The sequence below is a fragment of the Urocitellus parryii genome, chromosome 5, assembly GCF_045843805.1.
Source record: "Urocitellus parryii isolate mUroPar1 chromosome 5, mUroPar1.hap1, whole genome shotgun sequence".
In the NCBI taxonomy this organism is placed as follows: Eukaryota; Metazoa; Chordata; class Mammalia; order Rodentia; family Sciuridae; genus Urocitellus; species Urocitellus parryii.
The window spans coordinates 16,827,303-16,846,312 of NC_135535.1; the positions used below are offsets into that span (position 1 = coordinate 16,827,303).

At 38.9% G+C, this 19,010-nt stretch overlaps 1 protein-coding gene across 1 annotated transcript in view; it reads left to right on the forward strand.

Annotated features, from left to right (window-relative positions):
• Window positions 1–19,010, forward strand: part of Slc41a2 (solute carrier family 41 member 2) — a 117,099-nt gene that overhangs the window by 44,092 nt on the left and 53,997 nt on the right. Inside the window, exons 4-6 of the mRNA XM_077798718.1 lie at window positions 2,665–2,736; window positions 6,632–6,776; window positions 9,512–9,658. Of these exons, the coding sequence (XP_077654844.1) occupies window positions 2,665–2,736; window positions 6,632–6,776; window positions 9,512–9,658 (364 nt within the window). The remainder of the gene's footprint in view (window positions 1–2,664; window positions 2,737–6,631; window positions 6,777–9,511; window positions 9,659–19,010) is intronic.

Consider the following 19,010-nt stretch of genomic DNA (forward strand, 5'->3'; position numbering starts at 1 on the left):
GAGGGTTAACTCCAAACTAGACCACAAATTTTGTCCAACTCTTTGCCTGACCATTAAACTACATAGGTATGGAAGTGATCCCCAAAGGGCTAGACTGAAAAGCAGTATTGTAGTCAAAAGAACCAAGTAGAAGATGAACTGCTCCACCCCCGGAGAGAGAAGACTCTGTAGTTTGACTCTCAGCAAATTAACTGCTAATTAGAAGGAAAATTCAATCCTTAGAACATTACGGGTATCAGAGTCACTCTCCTATGTTGTCAACACTGGCTTGTTTTTAACAAAAAATATCATCAGATGTAGAAAGAAACAGAAGTGTGATCCATTTGCAAGAAAAGTGTGGTTCATATCCATCCATGGGGAGGGACTCCAGTGGGCCCAGGTGGTGAATTTAACAGTCTTTTAAAACAGCTGGTTTGAACATGTCCAAAGAACTAAAGGGGAAAATACATTAAGAATTCAACAGATGATCTTTTTTTTGTGTATGTGGTGCTGGGGATCCAACCCATGGTCTTGTGAGTGCAAGGCAAGCACTTTACCAACTGAGCTATATCTTCAGCAAAATTATGCATCTTTTTTTTAAAAATATTTTTTTAGTTGTCAGTGGATCTTTTATATTATTTATTTATTTATATGCAGCGCTGAAGTCGAACCTAGGGCCTTACACATGTGGCAAGCGTTCTACCAATGAGCTCCAGCCCAAAACAGATGCATTTTAATGAGTGAATGAGTTCGTGTCTCTGCAAACATATTGGCCTATTTTTCTAATGCTTCAAGATATATGTAATTTGAATAAATATGGATTAGTCAGAAATCTTTACCAAATCACGCCCGCCTACACTTTATCACTTTCCCAGTTCTTGGTTTCTCTTGCTGAGAGCACCAGCAAGTCAACTAATCTAACAAAAGTAGGTTGGCCAGAGGCCTTTAGACAGCATACCCCTACTTCTCCCTCCACTTCTGAAGAAGCTTGGGTGGTTATATTATCCCTGACTACTGGACAGGAGGGTGGGTCATCCCTGTTCTTGGTGTAGTTTTTCCAAGATGGAGGCAACAGGTCATCTTCCTGTGTCTGGCCATTCCCCTACCACTCCTAATGCATGCCTGTAGCATACTGTCTTCCCCAAAAAGTGAATTTGGGCTGACATTTCTTTTTAGTTTTCTCTAAGATATTGATTTATAAAAATGTTTTTATTTGTGAATATATTCTTCTTTTAATTTGATATCATTTTAATTGTTACTGATTATTTTATGTTAGAGTAAAAAGATTGCAGATCCAGAGACATCTAGATCTAGAAGTGTGACCCTCATCATTTGTATATAGAGTACAACCGTACACTATTTAAATTAATAAACTATCAGCCTGGGTTTGGTCCAGAAAGCAGCCATGGTAGATGTGTGCTCTAGTTATAATAGGGCCTACACAAATGTGGGGAAGTTGGGGAAGTGAAGATGTGTGGAGGGAAAATCAGAGGAATGGCCTGATTGAATCCAAGGCACTCTATCACTGGTGCAGGGGAAACAAGCCGAGCGTGTCTTATGGCAAAGGCCCGGGTGCCTACCAGGGCTGCCCATGTCTCTGTTACTCACTTGAGCAGAGCCCCAGCTTGTTAGAACTGCAAACATGAATTTTATCAATACTTTAGATTCCCAGCTTTAGTCAAGAAATATATCAGTAAAGACTTGCAGGAGTAATTATCCTGAAACACTGAGAAATCTCAATGTTTGATTTGCTGGAGACTTTGAAACTAAAATCTGGAGTGAAATTACAGAATAGAGTCTGTTTTCCAAATTGGTAGAGGAATGTTGATGTGGCCCTGAACCCGCTGGTCTGAAGCCATGAGCTAAGCTCTAGTTTGTACTTGTTTGAAACGATCCATAAATAATAACCCTGTGTACCTCCCTTTATACCCATTCGCCCAGAAACCTTTTTTTAACATTTGAAAACCTTCTATGACCAGGTGATGAATAACTGAAAATCCAGCTTAATATAGGATTTTTACTAATGATTGCTCATTGCTTTCCAAATGACTGGAAAACTTGGCAGTCTTAGTTTTACATTTTTTGAATATTAAGTAGTTGAGAAATATGACCTAGCTCACAGAGACACTGAATATGTGAATAATATTATTTTGGAAAGTATTCGATTTAGAAGAAAGATGTATACTTTTTAATTAGTGAGGTGGATGATCAAAATTTGTGAACCAAATGAATTTTTATTGCTAACAATTTTTGTCATGAATCAAATGTAGATTATATACATATGAACGATTTGTTTAAATCTTGTTTTTTGATTAACAATTCTTCAGATTATATTAGTTTTATGGTATGAAATTAAATGCTAGCAGCTCAAAATTATGTAATTATTCATTGACCCTCAGTACACAGAATTCAGCATTTTAGGGTGATACATGGTAATGTTTTATATATATATGTAATACTAACTGGGCCACTAGTTCTTATAAGATGGTTAAAGAAAGAAGTCCCCCTGAGCATCTCAGCCAATCTGAATGGTAGATGGAGTGAATTCAGAATTATATTCAAGTACAGGTGCCCTTACCAGACTTATTACAGAATTATTTTGTACTTTTAAGACTTTATATGCTATTTAAGCAAAGTAAACAACATAGATTTTTCAGTGATCCATGAAAATATCCACCTTAACAGGTAAATATTGGGAAGATGGACTCACCCATTGAAAAGTGGAACCTAATAATTGGCAACTTGGCTTTAAAGCAGGTAAGTGGCACACAGTTGTTTACAGATCTTGTGTTTACTGGTCTTGGGGTCGCCTCTGGAATGGAGTCAACTGTAGTGCTGGGAAGTCTATCATTTTTTACTTTTTTCAAGGTACTAAATCACTTAGTACCTTGAAAAAATAATGGAATTAGTGGATACCTCTGACCTCCAGGAGTCATTTTTTCTCTAGAAACTAATCAGATGCTTACAAATATAAAAGATAGATATATAAATATTTTCTTTCATAACTATGTGATAAAGCCAGAATTTGTGTTGATATCTTACAAATAAATATTGAACATTTCATTTTTTAGGTGCTATTTTTCTACTTTAATTGTTTTTACTCCTGAGACAGACTCACTGTGTTTCTCAGGCTGGTATCAAACTCCTAGGCTCAAGTGATCTTCCTGTATCAGCCTCTCCAGTAGGCAGGACTACTGGCATGCACCACCATGCTCAGCCTACTTTAATTTTTCAAAGTATTGGTTTAATGAAACTGAGTTCTGTATATTATGATCAGCCATTTGTCTTGACTTTTCCTCAATTTGATGTTACCAGTTTTGATATAAATGAATGAGTTCAATTGCCAATGATATAAACACTAAACTGGATTCTATAAAATCTATGGCTTTCAGATCTCAGGTGAGTACCTCTACTGCCTCTCCCCCACCCCTCCCATCTCTGAGGCAGAAGACTGCAACTACTTGTGGTAATTCTCTAGCTAGGGTTAGCTGAGGGGATGCACAGGAACTTTAATGAGGTGGTGGAGAATTTGGTTACAGGAATATGGTTTTATGTAGTGTATTTTAAAGACAAAGGAGTTTTTGGATTGTGGTTATTTTTTAAAAATACCTGTGTAATTGCAGGGTTGGAGATAAAATCTGGGATCTTAACCTCAGCTCTAACATTAACCAGCTGTATAACCTTTGTAACTTAGCCCTTCTGGGCTTCCCTTTTGTCTTTCAAATCACAATATTATATTAGAGAAGGCTAAAATCCTTTTCAACTTGAACTTGTTATCTGTGCAGGGGTGATAATAAAAATATTTAATACCATATTCAAATATTCAAAATATTAATGTATTTGAAAATATATTTGATTTTCTTCTTTAAATACCCTAAACTCATATGAAATAATGAGTTGTAGTATGAATTATATATCAAATCATTTTAGTATAATGGCCATTTCAGCATTATTTATTTGTTTTATTTATTTCAGTACTGGGGATGAAATCCAGGGCCTCGAACACGATAGGCAAGTGCCCTATTACTTAGCTAAATCCCCAGCCGTTTTTCCATTTTGAGACAAGATTTTATTAAATTTCCCAAAGTGGTCTCATAGTCGTGATCCTGCGGGGGCTGCAGAGCTGCCCATGGCAGCAGGTGCCATCTCAGCTTTAATTTTCATTCTGTTCGTAATGCGCACCTTTCCCTTGTCATCCTTACTCCCTGCAACCTCTGGTCAGGATGGGTGCTGGCAATGGCTGGGGATTTGCTGATCCTAGTTGCCAGAACCCAAAGCCCGTGTCTGCTTCACTCCATCATCCATGTATGAACAGGGAACCCCGAGCATGCCCACCAGGACAGCATCGGGGCCAGCTGAGGAGGCACCAGTTGCTTGGGACTCAGTTCCAGTGGACAAAGGCCAAGACAACAGGCTTCTGAGTGTGGTGGCATACACCTGTAGTTACAGCAACGCTGGAGGCTGAGCCAGGAGGATCCCAAGTTCAAGGCTAGCCTCACTCAGCAACTTAGCAAGACTCTATCTCAAAAAAAAAAAAAAGGACTGAGAATGTGGTTAAGGTGGTAAAGCATCCTTGGGTTCAACTCCCTAATACCTCCCACCAAAAAGACGTGTGGGTGGGCTTGGGGAAAAGGCTTCACCTGCAAAAGCCTGTGAAGGAGAAGCTGAGCGAGGAGAGGGGTGCAGGGTGGCTGGCCTGTGCTCCCCTTCCTGGAGGTGGGCTGTGGAGGGCAAAGGGGGGAAGAGTAGAGACAGGAGGCCCAGGCGCACTTAGGAGGGAGTGTGCTTCTCTGCTATTAAATTGGGTCCCAGCAGATTACCTGCTACAGGTTTCTTCACCACTGTACAGAACAGCTGCGTGGACTGTGCATAAGTTACAGGGCCCCCGGTGCCATCTGAGGAACCACCACCTCGCTAGGAGGGATGTAGCCTGCACCAAGGTCTATTCAGGCCTGTGGCCCCTGTTTAGCCTCCATGCCCCGAGATCCTTCTAAACCCAGCTACCACTTGAACCCAGGCTTTGCTTTTTCTTGGGCACATCAATCATTTTCCAATTAGTCGTTGTTTTGCAGATGCACAGAATAGGACTTCTCAGCTCAGCTATGTGCCTCCAGTTCCTCAGAAATAGATCTACGGATGCATGTATGTGCCTAGACTCACATACCATGATGTCTGCACCAGGCTCCCTTGCCATGCATACCAGGTCATGCCAGGAAGGACTTGGAATCACAGTGCTGGAATTTACATTAGTACTTAGTTCTACTGCGCGAAGTGTGTGTGTTATTTACTAACCAGCATGAACATGCTGACATGTCTAACGACTGTGCAGCCACAGTGGCTCTCATACCTGGAGGTCAGCTCTGAGGTGTGGGTGATGTCAACAGAAACCGTAATCAAAGCTTGTGGGGCTGGACGGCAGGATATCTAGGCTCTTTAGTCCTGGCCTTTCTGTTGATTTTCTGTACAATGGCATCATCCTGCAGCAGGGATCGATCACTTGGAGCCCTTGACCCCATTTCATGGATTGGCTTTAGAGAACACCCAGAAATTCCACTCCAGATGTTGAGTGTTCTTAGGGGAAAGGTCTCTGTTCTACAGAAATTTTACCAGATTGTCAGAGGGGCCACGACACACACACAGTTAAGAACCACTGGGAAAAGTGATTCCCGTGGGCTTTGCTATAGCTTTGTCATCCTGGTAGCCTGAGTCAGCTGTCTGCATGCCTTTTCTTAGTGGAAGTTATTTTGAGTGTTGCTTTGTGTCTGCACTACAGGAAACTATTTATTTATGTAACTTGAATCTCAAAGTTTGATATTATCATTGTCATTTATAGAGTAGGGAACTCAAACTTTTTTGGGGGTGGGGATCAGGGATTGAGCCCAGGGGTGCTTAACCACCGAGCCACATCCTCAGCCCGTTTTTTTTTTTTTTTTTAAATTTAATTTTGAAGACTGGGCCTCACTAAGTTGCTTAGGGCCTCCCTAAGTTACTGAGGCTGGCTTTGAACCTGCAATCCTCCTTCAGGCTCCTGAGCAGCTGAGATTACAGGCATGCACCATCATGTGCAGCTGGAACTCAAGCTTTTATGGTACTAATCATAAGTGTGATTATTTGTGAGGGTATTTTTTAACATCTGTTTCTCACTGAGACAGGGAGTCCATTTTGACCATGGTCCTATCTCAGTATCAAGCACAGTGCATTGTGCTTGGTAGAATCTGAATAAATACCAGTTGAGTTAATGGACTTAGATAACTTGCCCTGAGGTTAAGTGGTAGAGAAGGATTCAGGCTCCTATCATTTGATTTTAATCTCCCCAGCGCTGCCTGGTGAGCCTGCTTTCCACCTTGGGTGGGGCCCTCTTTAGCCTAAAACTAGAATTTTCTTAGATGATCTGTGGATCAATCCTTTGGGGTACTATTAAAAACAGATTCCTGCACCCCATTCCATTTCTGCTGCCACCAGATCAGGGCAGTTTGAGAGCCCGCTCTCTGGGAATATAAAACTCATATATAGTAGCTTCTTTAAAAGGCAGTATGACTCAGTTACCAGGGGCAGTATGTCTTCAGGCTTCTTGTCTGTAATGTTTACATAGGAAAGATTCTGAGTATTTTTTAAATTACTAATTCATTGGATTTTGTAACAAATTTTTTAGGTTCAGGCAACAGTTGTGGGTTTTTTAGCAGCGGTGGCGGCGATCATCTTGGGCTGGATTCCAGAGGGAAAGTATTACCTGGATCATTCCATCCTCCTGTGCTCCAGCAGCGTGGCCACCGCCTTCATCGCGTCTCTTCTGCAGGGTGAGCGGATTTGCAAATGTCTATAATCTTTTGCTCTTAAATGATTTATTTCTCAAGATGATGACTCTCTCTCTTCAAATGATATTAATGATGAAAACAACAGAAAAAAGTTATCACAAGCCTCAATCATATCTTATTTCAGCTATATTTCCATTTCATTATTTATGAACCTTACTGCAGAGCAGGCTGTTTGAGGCTGTGTCCTGGCCTTTGATGCCCTGGTATAATTCCCAAATAATATCAGGAAAATAGCCTTAGCATTCATTTGTTTTGTAAATGAAGTTGAGAAACTTCTTGGAAGTCATGCAGGGGATTTACTGGCTAGTCTCTTGAGTAACAAGTGTTCCAGGAATTCTGAGTTTCAAAAGCAGTCCCTCTGTTAAAAAAAAAAATTTAAGTTTCATATTAAGAAAAAAAAATTCCTGTCTGTGGTAGTACAAAAATAACCTTATTCTGAAGACAGCATATTATTGGCTATAGATGGTTAAAGAACTAGTTTAAAAAAACTAACTGCATTAGAACTTCTCAGTTGGATTTTTTTATTAATGTGAACTTTCCACTTGGTAACTAGCTTCTTATGGAATAGTAATCAGGGATATAATTTTCTTATTTCTATATGGAATTACTAGAATCGATTGAGATGAAGCTATTGGGAAATTAAATTTCTGGCAAAAAAAAAAAGGTTGCGGTGTTAGCACTCTCTTTAGGCTCCTTAACTTTTGTTTTCTTTCTGATTTTGTGTCATTTAGAGAGGTTTGAAATTTTTCAGTCCAGCAAGTGTTTGAAATGCCTAGGATTTTCAAAACCATCAAAAATTCAAATTTTAAAACAACTGTACATTTGGTTAAAGCCTCTTACCTTGAACACTGTATCTTCTAGTTTTACTTGACCTTTTTGACCATCTTAATATATGCAGATACCATTAACCACATTTTGTGCGTGAGAAAATTGACTCAGGCAGGTGAGGCAACTTGTCCAATTATATCCACTTGTTAGTGGCAGAATCAGAATTAAAACCCAACTTTCCTGGTTTTTAGCTCTTTACACTGAGCCATGATGCACAAAAAATGCTTACTTTCAGCTGAAAAGATAAAAGTAGCACTGTCATAGGAGAGCTTCCCTTGTGCTGATTGTGGAAAAAAGATTTCTATGTAATCATATCTTGTTGGATTATTATTTTTTTGTAGCACTGGGGATTGAACCCAGGGCCTCACACATGCTAGACAAGTGCTCTCTGGCTGAGCTACATCCCCAACCCTTTTAAAAAATGTTTATTTTGAAACAAGGTCCAGCTAAGCTGCCCAGGCTGGCCTCAAACTTGCCAATCCTCCTGCCTCAGCCACCTGAGTAGTTGAGGTTACAGGTCTGTGTCACCACACCTCATTATATTTTGTAGGATTATCATATAACATATTCTAAAAGCACTTCTGATATTGCTTTCTTCCCCCTTTATAGTGATATTGTAAAAAGGGTAAGGTCCAGTGATTGAAAAAGTTTCCAGAATATAATTTACAATGCATTGTTTGATTTAAGACAAAAATTCTGCTCTTTAGAGTACTAACTTTATATATGGTACACTAAAAACCACTGGCCTAGAATCATAAGCTATGTGACTTCAGGCACGTATTTAAACCTGTTCTTGGGGACCTCAGTTTTATCTATAATGAGTATTCTGGAATAAAAATATTTGCAGTCTTTTTATTCTAAAAGTGCAGTGAAATTGTTTATTTATTTTTTATTTATTTTTGGTGTTTGTGCACCCCTGAGTTCAATCCTTATCATTAAGCAACAGCCTGGCCCTTTTTATTATTTTGAGACAGGGCCTCACTAAATTGCCAAGGCTGGCCTTGAACTTGTGATCCTCTTGCCTTAGCCTCCCAGTCTATGGGATTATGGGTGTGTGACTCTACACCCAGCTTCTGTTTCTTTTCTCCCCAAAGCCATATTTAGATTTCGAGTTGAAAATCTATGTGCTGTGGTTAGCACATAGACATTTAAAATTTTCTTTGTACTTCATCCTCTTAACGAATGTGTTGCTATGAGAAAATCTGTACAACTGGGTATAGACATAAATGTTATCATTTTACTCTTATGTATCTGATTCAAGAAAATAAGAATTCAAAAGTGCAAGTGCACAGTCACATTTTCATCCTCTGTTATCCTGTTGGAGAATTATAAACAAACTTTGGGTTTAAAGAATATCTTTTCCAAAGACTTTCTTGTGTTCTGGACTCTGGTGTTCAAGTTTAATTACTTCCTGCTTCTTAATACTTCAACACTAAAGAACATAACGAAGCAAGCATTTCTAGCTACCATATGTGAACAAATCTGTTGGTCTTCTTCCCAGTTGCCTTGCGTATGACTCACCTTTCTCTGGCATTTTCATACATTATTTGAGGGTTAAATTTAAAAATCTTAGGTCTATTTGTGTGTATCAAATCCTAAGACACACATATTACTAAATTCAAAATTTTAGCTTTAACATAATTTTATGGTCACTTTTGGGTCTTTTATGTACAACATTGAACTTCTCAGATCTGTGAGCTCCACTTGGATTTTGTTAAAAGGCATTTTGCCATGACATTGGGATAAAATGTTTTAATTGCTTAATCAGCTTATCCAAGCAGTCTCTCTGGAACTGAGATATTGGTTGTCTGTCCTGTATGTTTCAGTATTTGAGGGATCTATTTTCTTTAAATCATAACATCGAAAGTGATGAACATTCTTTCCTCTAGGAATAATAATGGTTGGAGTTATCGTTGGTTCAAAGAAGACTGGTATAAATCCTGATAATGTCGCTACACCCATTGCTGCCAGTTTTGGGGACCTTATAACTCTGGCCATATTAGCTTGGATAAGCCAGGGTTTGTACTCCTGCCTTGGTAAGTTGATTTGACACTAAATATGTTATTGAGAGTCTTTTAAAATAAATATTGTTGTAGCAATATTGTGACTCCATGGTGACCTTCATCTGTATTTAGAAGTAATCAGAATAACAGTTGTAATTTCTTGTACACCTACTATGTGCTGTGGCTCTCACATTTTTTTCTTTTCTTATAGATAAGAAAGATAAGGGTTTTCTCTAAATTTAATGAGAAAATTGAGGGTCATAGAAGTTATATATGCTACCCATGTTTTCACAACTCCAGGGAGAAAGGCTGAATGCAGGTCTGTCCTAGTCCATGGTTTCTGCCCTTTCCTCTAAATGCGTAACCAGCTAGGAGTCAACCTTCAGAGTTCTGTGTACCGAGCTACCATCAAAGAATATAAGGTCATGGTAGGACTCAGAATTTACCAACAGGATGTTTTTTTCCCATCAGAAACTCACACCTTAAGTTAAAGACTCACAGTGGTTAACTCAAAGGAAAAAAAAACAAACATGAAAATTAGCCCAAATGCTGCATGAAGCTGGAGTCCTCCTGTATGTGTAGTTCCTGTTGAATAGTGATGGAGAATTTAGTCTAGGGAATTATTTTAATGCAGATTTGTATTCTGAGACTGTTGTCAATGGTATTGGATATGATTTGTGAGCACTGATTAGATACTAAATATTAATCATGCTTTCATTTTTTAAATGCCAAATTAAAAACAGAAAAAGAGAACAAAAACCCACAGTAATACAAGAAAAAAATAGTTTACTAGTCAAACAAAAAGCAAATACACTCTCACATATTTACATGGTCCTATATGGATTTATGATGTGCTTTAAAATAAATCTAAAGTATACTTAGTTTTAAGAAAAGTCTTCGATATATGTTCTTGAATTTAAAAAAGGGCTTTGCCCTACCAAATGCAATAATTTTCTACAAGTTATGTTATCAAAGATACTAAATAACTTAAATAACTTAAGGCAATTTTATACACTCAGTGAAGCTTTCCTGAGTGTATAAAATTGCCTTAAGTTATTTAATAAGTGGCATTAAAACAATATTCGTTAGGACTTGATTTATACGTTCAGGGACATTTTTTATAATTTAGAAGATAAAGATTTATCCACTTGAGGTAAAGTTTAAGACATAAATGACGAGTGACCTAAACGTGGGATCTTGTGGGGCTAGTCTGGCTTTTTATTGTCGTAGAGCAAACAGGGGACGATATATGTGCAAGTGTATTCTGGGTGAGGCTCAGTTCCCTTTTCTTCCACTCAGAAGCAGAAAGTGAGAGTTATGTTATCAAAGAGATCATCTTTTGAAGTTTATATTGTTGGTGGTTGACTACTCATGCCTCTCTCCTCCTCTAGATGATTGTACAGTTTAGAAATAGACACTGGGTCGGGCTTGAGGCGTCAGCTCCTGGCTGGAGAGCGTGTTCTCCGGAAAGCCTGCGGCCACTCCCAGGAGGACAGCTACACATGAGTGACGCCCCTGGTGCCCCTTGCCTGTCTGTCCCTCTGAGGTGGGGACGATGAGAGGAAGAGCAGTAGAGAGGTGCAGAGCGTGTCTTCCCAGCGTCGAGGGTGGAAGTTCTGGGTCTTAGTGGTTCCCAGGAAGGAAGGTGCACTGCTGCAGGCTTGGAGGTGTCACTGGGACACATTTCCCAGCTGCTGGCTAAACACCAGGGTTTCTCATCAGTAGAAGGCGCAATGATGAGAAGGTGAAAAGGAGAGTGCCATTGACGAATGTTGATACAGGAAACATGGCGACACAGAGGAGGTGCTGTGAGGTTCCAGAAGATAGACCAGCTGCCGAGCAAAATAACATGCATTGACTTCTTAATTTTTAATTTTTTATTTTTGGGTACTGGGCATTGAACTTGGGGGCACTTGACCACTGAGCCACATCCCCAGCCCTAGTTTGTATTTTATTTAGATACAAGATGTCACTGAGTTGCTTAGTGCCTCACTTTTGCTGAGGCTGGCTTTGAACTCTCAATCCTCCTGCCTCAGCCTCCCAAACTGCTGGGATTATAGGCATGTGCCACCTCACCTGGCTTAATTTTTATTTTTAAAAGGTATCCAAGTGATAAACTCCTTACAGAAGGCTTAAGTTTAATGTATTATTATCTAAAGCTTTTGCTATTTTGGGTGTTATACAGTGTTGCATTAATAGTTTTAACTGGATCAAGGAATAAAAAAGTAAAATGGAATGTTACCATAGTTTTGAAAAATAGTCTTATTAACTATTGCTTAGGATTTTCTAGGCCTTTTCTTCTGACAGTTGACTCAAAATAATTCAAGTTGAATTAGGTCTTATACATTCATCTGCATTATTGATTTCCCCCAAAGAGATTTTTAAAAAATGGGCTTCAGATTGATTCTGTAGTTAATTTAATGGTTAAAGGTGTTCCTGAACTATTATTGATTCCATCTACATTGTGAGCACTAGGGGGCCTCATAAGATCAGCAGTTGGAGGTCCTGTTTTGTTTTTTGTTTTTTATTCTGAATACAAAGTTTAGGAAGAGACGTGTTTAAATTCTAAGATCCTGTTTATCTTGCTGAAAAGTCTAGCTCTTAGGAACAGTTTTAATTCATGATCCATAAAGAAAACACAAGATTTAAGAGATAAAAAGAAGATTTCTTTTTAGCTACAGGCTTTGGTTTTAGAAGCTGTATATAATACAGAATGGGACATTAAGAAAAGTGTCATGGGGTCAATTTACCAAGAATAATTTTGAATTTATATGCATCTAATATTGGAGCACCTAAAACACAAAGCAATTATTAGTAGGTCTGAAGGGAGAAGTAGATAGCCATACAATAATCATAGAGGACTTTAATATCCCACTTTCAACAATGGGTAGATCATGCATACAAAACATTAACAGGGGAACGTTGAATTTGGACTACAGTTTAGTTCAGTGGCATCTAACAGACATGTACAAAATGTTCTATTCAAAAGTAGCATGATACACATTCTTTTTTCAAAAAAGAGAGTGGGGGGGAATCTTCTTTGTAGATGGACACAACACAATGCCTTTATTTTTTTTTTTTTATGTGGTGCTGAGAATCATACCTGGGTCCCGGGCATGCTAGGTGAGCACTCTACCACTGAGCCACAATCCCAGCCCATGACACACATTCTTAAGTGTATATGGAATGTTCTCTAGGATAGATAATATATTAGGTCACAAAACAAAACAAATTTAGGAAGACAAATTACATCAAGTGACTTAATGGCATGAAATGAGAAATCAACAACAGGAGGAAAATTGGAAACTTCATAAATGTGTGTAAGTTAAATAACCAGTGGGTCAAAGAATAAATCAAAAGGGAAATTTAAAAAGACCTTGAGACAAATGAAAATGGAAATGCAATGTACCAAAACCTGTGAAATGCAGCAAAAGGAATTCTAAGAGGAAAGTTTATATTACACCTCAAAAAACTAGAAAATAACAGCTAAACCCAAGAAAATAATAAAGGTGAGAGCAGAAATGAATAAAATAGGCAATTGAAGAGCTATAGAATAAATTGACAAACTGATAAGTTTTTTAAAATAAAATTGATAGAGACTTAGCTAGATTAAGCAGAGGGAACTCATATAAAATCTGAAATAAAAGTGGAGACATTATAATGGATACCTCAGAAATAAAAGGAATCACAAGGGACTATTATGAACAAGTATGCTCACAGATTAGATAGCTTAGAGGAAATGGATAAGTTCCTAGAAACATACCAACGTTGAATCAGGAAGAAATAGAAGACCATAACAGACCAATAACAAATAGACTGCAGCAGTAATTAAATGCCTCCTCCAAAAGAAAAACCCAGGACCAGATGGCTTCATAGCTGAATTCTACAAAGTATTGACAGAATCAATACCAGATTTCTTAATATTCCCCCAAAAAGATCATGTGGGAGGAGGAACTAGAGGGATTTTTTCCAAACTCATGTTATGAGGCCAGTGTTACCCTAATACCAAAACCAGACACAAGAACGCTGTTGGCCAGCGGCTCTGATGATGAGCACACCTGCAGAAATCCTCAATAAAATTCTAGCAAACAGGATCCAAACATGTATCAAAGATTGTGTGTCATGACCGAGTGGGATTTATTCCTGGGATGCAGGGTTGGTTTAACAGATGCACATTGGTCAGCATGATATACTGGGTAACAGAAGGAAAGGTAAAAACTACCGACCACCTTGATAGATGCTGGAAAAGTTATTGACAAAGTTTGACATCTTTTCTTTTTTATTTTTGCGGTACTGGAGACTGAACCCAGAGCCTTGTACATGTGAGGCAAGCACTCTACCAACTGAGCTATATCCCCAGCCCTCAATATCTTTTCTTGATAAGATGTTCAACAATTTAGGTGTAGAAGACAATTTCTTCAATGAAGGCCATTTTTTAAAGTCCATAGCTAACATCATAATCAGTGGAGGAAAACAAAGTTTTTTCTTTAAGATCTGGTACATGGCAAGTTTGCCCTGTTGCTTCTGTTCAGCATAGTACTGGAGGTAGTAGGGATGTCATTTCTTTTTCTTACCTGATTGCTTTTGCTATTACTTCCCATACTATGTTAAAATGTTCATACTAAGGGATAGGAAGAAGGGGAATTGGGGATAGAAATCAAACTCCTCACATGTATGATTTTGTCAAAATGAACCCAACTAAAATGTATGATGAATAACATATGCTATATATAATGTTATCAGAATATATATAAATGTAAAATAATTTATACTACCTCAAGCAATATGCAAGTTCAGTGTAATCCCTCTCAAAATTCTAATGCCATTCTTCACAGAAATAGAAAAGGCATCCTATAATTTATATGATACCACAAAAGACTGAGTAGCCAGTGAAATCTTGAGAGAGAAAAAATTGGAGGGTGTCACACTTCCTGGTTTCAGTTATATCATAAGCCATAGCAATCAAAATGCTATAAAATAGACACATAGACCAATAGACCAGAATAGAGAGCCAAGAAGTAAACCAGTGCACGCTGTCAGCAAGGACACCTAGAAGACGCATGTGGGAATAAGAGTCTGTTCAACAAAAGATACCAGGAGCACTGGACATCCACACGTAGAAAAACCTGACTCTCTGCCATGCATAAAAATCAACAAAGAATGGGTTAAAGACTCGAATGCAAGAACTGAAACGTAAATCTCCTAGAAGGAAAACATAGAGGGAAAGCTCCTTGACATTGGCTTTATTTTTTTTAATTTTATTTTTTTTATTATTGGTTGTTCAAAACATTACAAAGCTCTTGACATATCATATCTCATACATTTGATTCAAGTGGGTTATGAACTCCCATTTTTTCCCGGTATACAGATTGCAGAATCACATCAGTTACACATCCACGTTTTTACATACTGCATACTAGTGTCTGTTGTATTTTGCTGCCTTTCCTATCCTCTACTATCCCCCCTCTCCTCCCCTCCCCTCCCCTCCCCTCCCCTTCCCTTCCCTCCCATCTTCTCTCTCTACCCCATCTACTGTAATTCATTTCTCTCCTGGAAGGAGACCCTCATCGTTATTCAAAATTACATATAAGAGGAAGTGAGGGGAAAGGGAAAAAAAAACAAAACAAAACAAGGGACATTGGCTTTAGCAATGACTTTTTGAACATTGTGACAAAACCAAAAGCAGACAAGTAGGACCATCAGCCTAATCGTTTCTGCACAACAAAGAACAATGAGCAAAGTGAAAGGGTAGATCAGGGATGGGAGAAGACATTTGTGAACATACCTGGTGAGGTGCTGATATCCCAAATATAAGGAGCTATATATCTTGATAACTAAAACAAACAAACAAACAAAAACTGTTTTTTTTTTTTTTTTTTTTAATGGGCAAAGGACCTGCTGAATAGACATTTCTCCCAAGGGATGTGAAAGGTGCAGAACATCCCTAATCATTAGGGAAACGCATATCTAAACCACAGTGAGATACTGTCTCACACCTGTTAGGATGGCTGCTATCAATAAGACTCAAGAAAGTGTGTCGAGGAGGAAAGGGAATCCTTGTACGGTATTGGTGGGAATGTAAATTGGTGTAACCATTACGGAAAACTGGGAGTTCATCAAAAAGTAAAAATAGGAGTACCATATATCCCAGCAATCCCTTTTGGGCATATATTCACAGAGAATGAAATCAGCACCTTGTGGAAATATCTGCACTCCGTGTTCACTGCAGCGTTGACCTCGATAGCCAAGATACTGGAGTAAACCATCCATCAGATGAATGGATAGAGAAACCCTGACACACACACACACACACACACACACACACACACACGCCCATATGCACACAATGCAGTGTCACTCAAGCTTAAAAGATCCTGCCATTCATGACAATCTGGATGAACCTGTAGAGCTGAATGAAATTAGCAGAAACAAGTTAGTAGAAACAAACACAGAAGGGCAGTTATGGGGAGTAGGGCTAGGGATGGGGGCAGAAGATGGGGGGATGTGGGTCAAAGGAACGTAGTTGCAGGTCTGAGGACCTAATTATAGCCTGAGAACTGTATTTAATAATGTTGCTCTGTGTACTGGAAGGGAGCTAAGAATAGATTTTGACTGCTCTTGTCACAGAAAGAGGGAGAGGGAATAAATATATGAGATGGGGGACATTAACTTACTCAGTTGAAGTGACCATCTAGTCTGTCTATCAAAATTTCACATCACGTACCTTAAGCGTCTGTAGTTCCCACTCAGTTCTGCAGTGACTTTGCACGGTCCCCTCGCGTGCTGTTGGCTGTCACGCTGTGCCAAGGTCACTGTTCATTCACTCAGTGGCTACCTTTCTCTTGGTCCTGTGAAAACTTGCTGACTTCTGATAGCTGAAGTAATTATGGAAACCTCCTCCTTCATCTACCCACTTCAAAAAGAACAAATTAAGCCCAAAGCTCAGTTTACTCTTCTTGACTTTATTTTTTGAATCACTCTGCACAGCCCTTTATTGCTTGTGGAGGTGTTTGGAGCCTGGTGGTGAAGCTCCTGGAGAGCCTCATCTCCTCCAGCCTCCCTGCTTCTCCCCTCCTGGGGTCTCCCTCCAGCAGAGTCCAGCCAAGCACAGATTTCATGCACCATCCGTGCGGTTTCCTCCCTCTCCCCCTCCCCAGCCACCCTCTCCTTCCCATCAAGGCCAGTCAGGGTTCTTCTCACTTTTTATTTTTTGGGGACTGGGGATTGAACTCAGGGGCACTTTATCACTGAGATACATCCCCAGCCTTTTTTGTTTTGTTTTTTGAGACTGGGTCTCACTAAGTTGCTGAGGCTGACCTTGACCTGTTTCAGGGATTATAGGCACGTGCTGCTGCCCCTGGCTAGGATCCTTCTCACTTTTTAAGGCCAACTTCATAGATTTTCCTAATCTTAAGTGATCTTTTCTGCTCTGAATTCCAATAACTTTTTTTTTTTTAAAACCAGGGATTGAGTTTAGAGGCACTTAACCACTGAGCTACATCCCCAGCCCTTTTTATATTTTATTTTGAGAACAGGGTCTCAGTAAATTGCTTAGGGAGGCCTCACTAAGTTCCTGAGGCTGCCTTTGAACTTTTGATCTTCCCGCCTCAGCCTCCAAAGCCTCTGGGATTATAGGCATGTGCCACTACACCTGGCTCCAATATCACTTTATTGGCACTCCTTTTCTGACATTCTTTATATTCAGCCAGTGATTGTAGCTTTTTGTATAAATACAGTATTTCCCTTTGTGCTGGTATAAGCTTCTTGAGGACAATATAGTTTTTATTTTATTTTTATTTCTCTGAGGTATTCTACAATACCATATATGTAGTAGGTGGTAAATAAATAGCACTTCACCAAACACTATTCATTTTGAAAGTGCTCTAGAAATAATTTGGGAAGTGTTATATGTGTTCATAGGAACAGAAGATAGATAACTCTCAGAATGATTTGGCACAATAACTGTCCAACAATATAATGGACTATAGCAAAAAAATACTTTTGATGATGACATAGTATCAGGGAGATTCCTGCCAAAGCAGAAAGTATATAAAGATTATTGCTGCAGGAAAAAAGGTAATACATCACCAGAAAAGATCTATTTCAAATGGAAACAGGAGAGGAAATAGTAACCTAAGCTCTGGATTATGATATATTTTTGCTTGTGGAGGTATTTCGAGCCTCCACAGAAGCATTTCTACATTCACTTGGTAATTTTTTTTGGGGGGGTGCTGGGAATTGAACTCAGGTCCTCACATATGTAGGCAAGTTCTCTACGCTTAAGCTACATCCCAAGCTGTTTTAATTTTTTATTTTAAGAAGGGGTCTATTCTCATTTAACTAAACTCTCCTCAAACTTGCAATCCTCCTGCCTCAGCTTCCTAACTAGCTAGCATTGTAGGCATGCACCATTGCACAGCCATGCAAAACCCTTCAGACATCCAGTAATCTTCAGAAGCTATTGAACTTAACATTGGGCCAGTAACTGAAATACTTGTACATACTGATTCTTGCTCTTTCTTTCTTGTTTACATAACTTTTTTTAAAAAAATATTCTTAGATGTTGATGGACCTTTATTTTATTTATTTGTATGTGGTGCTGAGAATCGAACCCAGTGCCTCACACATGCTAGAAAGTTCTCTTCCACAGAGCTACAACTCCAGCTCCCTTGTTTACATAACTTTTAAGAGTATTTTTAAAATTCCTTTTCAATACTTATAGCTATATGGCTGTATGTCGTAGGTATTACTTGTTTTTGCAGTACTGGGGATGAAACCCGGGGCTGTGCTACTACTGAGCTACTGCATCCTAAACCCTTTTTATTTTATTTTGAGACTGAATCTGGCTAATTGCCCAGGCTGGCCTCAAACTTACAATCTACCTGCCTCAGGCTCCCAAGTAGTTGGAATGATAGGTGTGTGCTTCCACGCCTGGCATGTAGTATTTATAGAATTGAATAAACTATCGGCTTCTAACTTTTTAGGCAAGATCTGAGAAGCAAAATTTGATTCATTTCCTATTCTTCAAGGTTAGCTTTAAAAAGGTGGCTTAGTTAAAGCTGTAAGTGCAATAGTAATCAGCTTACAGTTATTTTAATCCTGTGAGACTTACAGGGATGTCACTTAGTTATTTACAGGGCATTCTAGAGCACTACTGCCTTGATTTGTTGATGTGAGTAGAATCTTATATTATCCTTGAGAGTCACTGTGCTTGAGTGATTTTTAGTATTGTTCCATCTTAGAGTGATTTCTAGAATGTCAGTTCCCTAAGAAATTGTGAGGATTATTAATGGGCATTGAGAAAGACTTGTTTGCAAATGCCTGTTGCTTTGGTGTGTGTGTGTGTGTGTGTGTGTTGTGCAGTGTTGGGTACTGAACCCAGGAT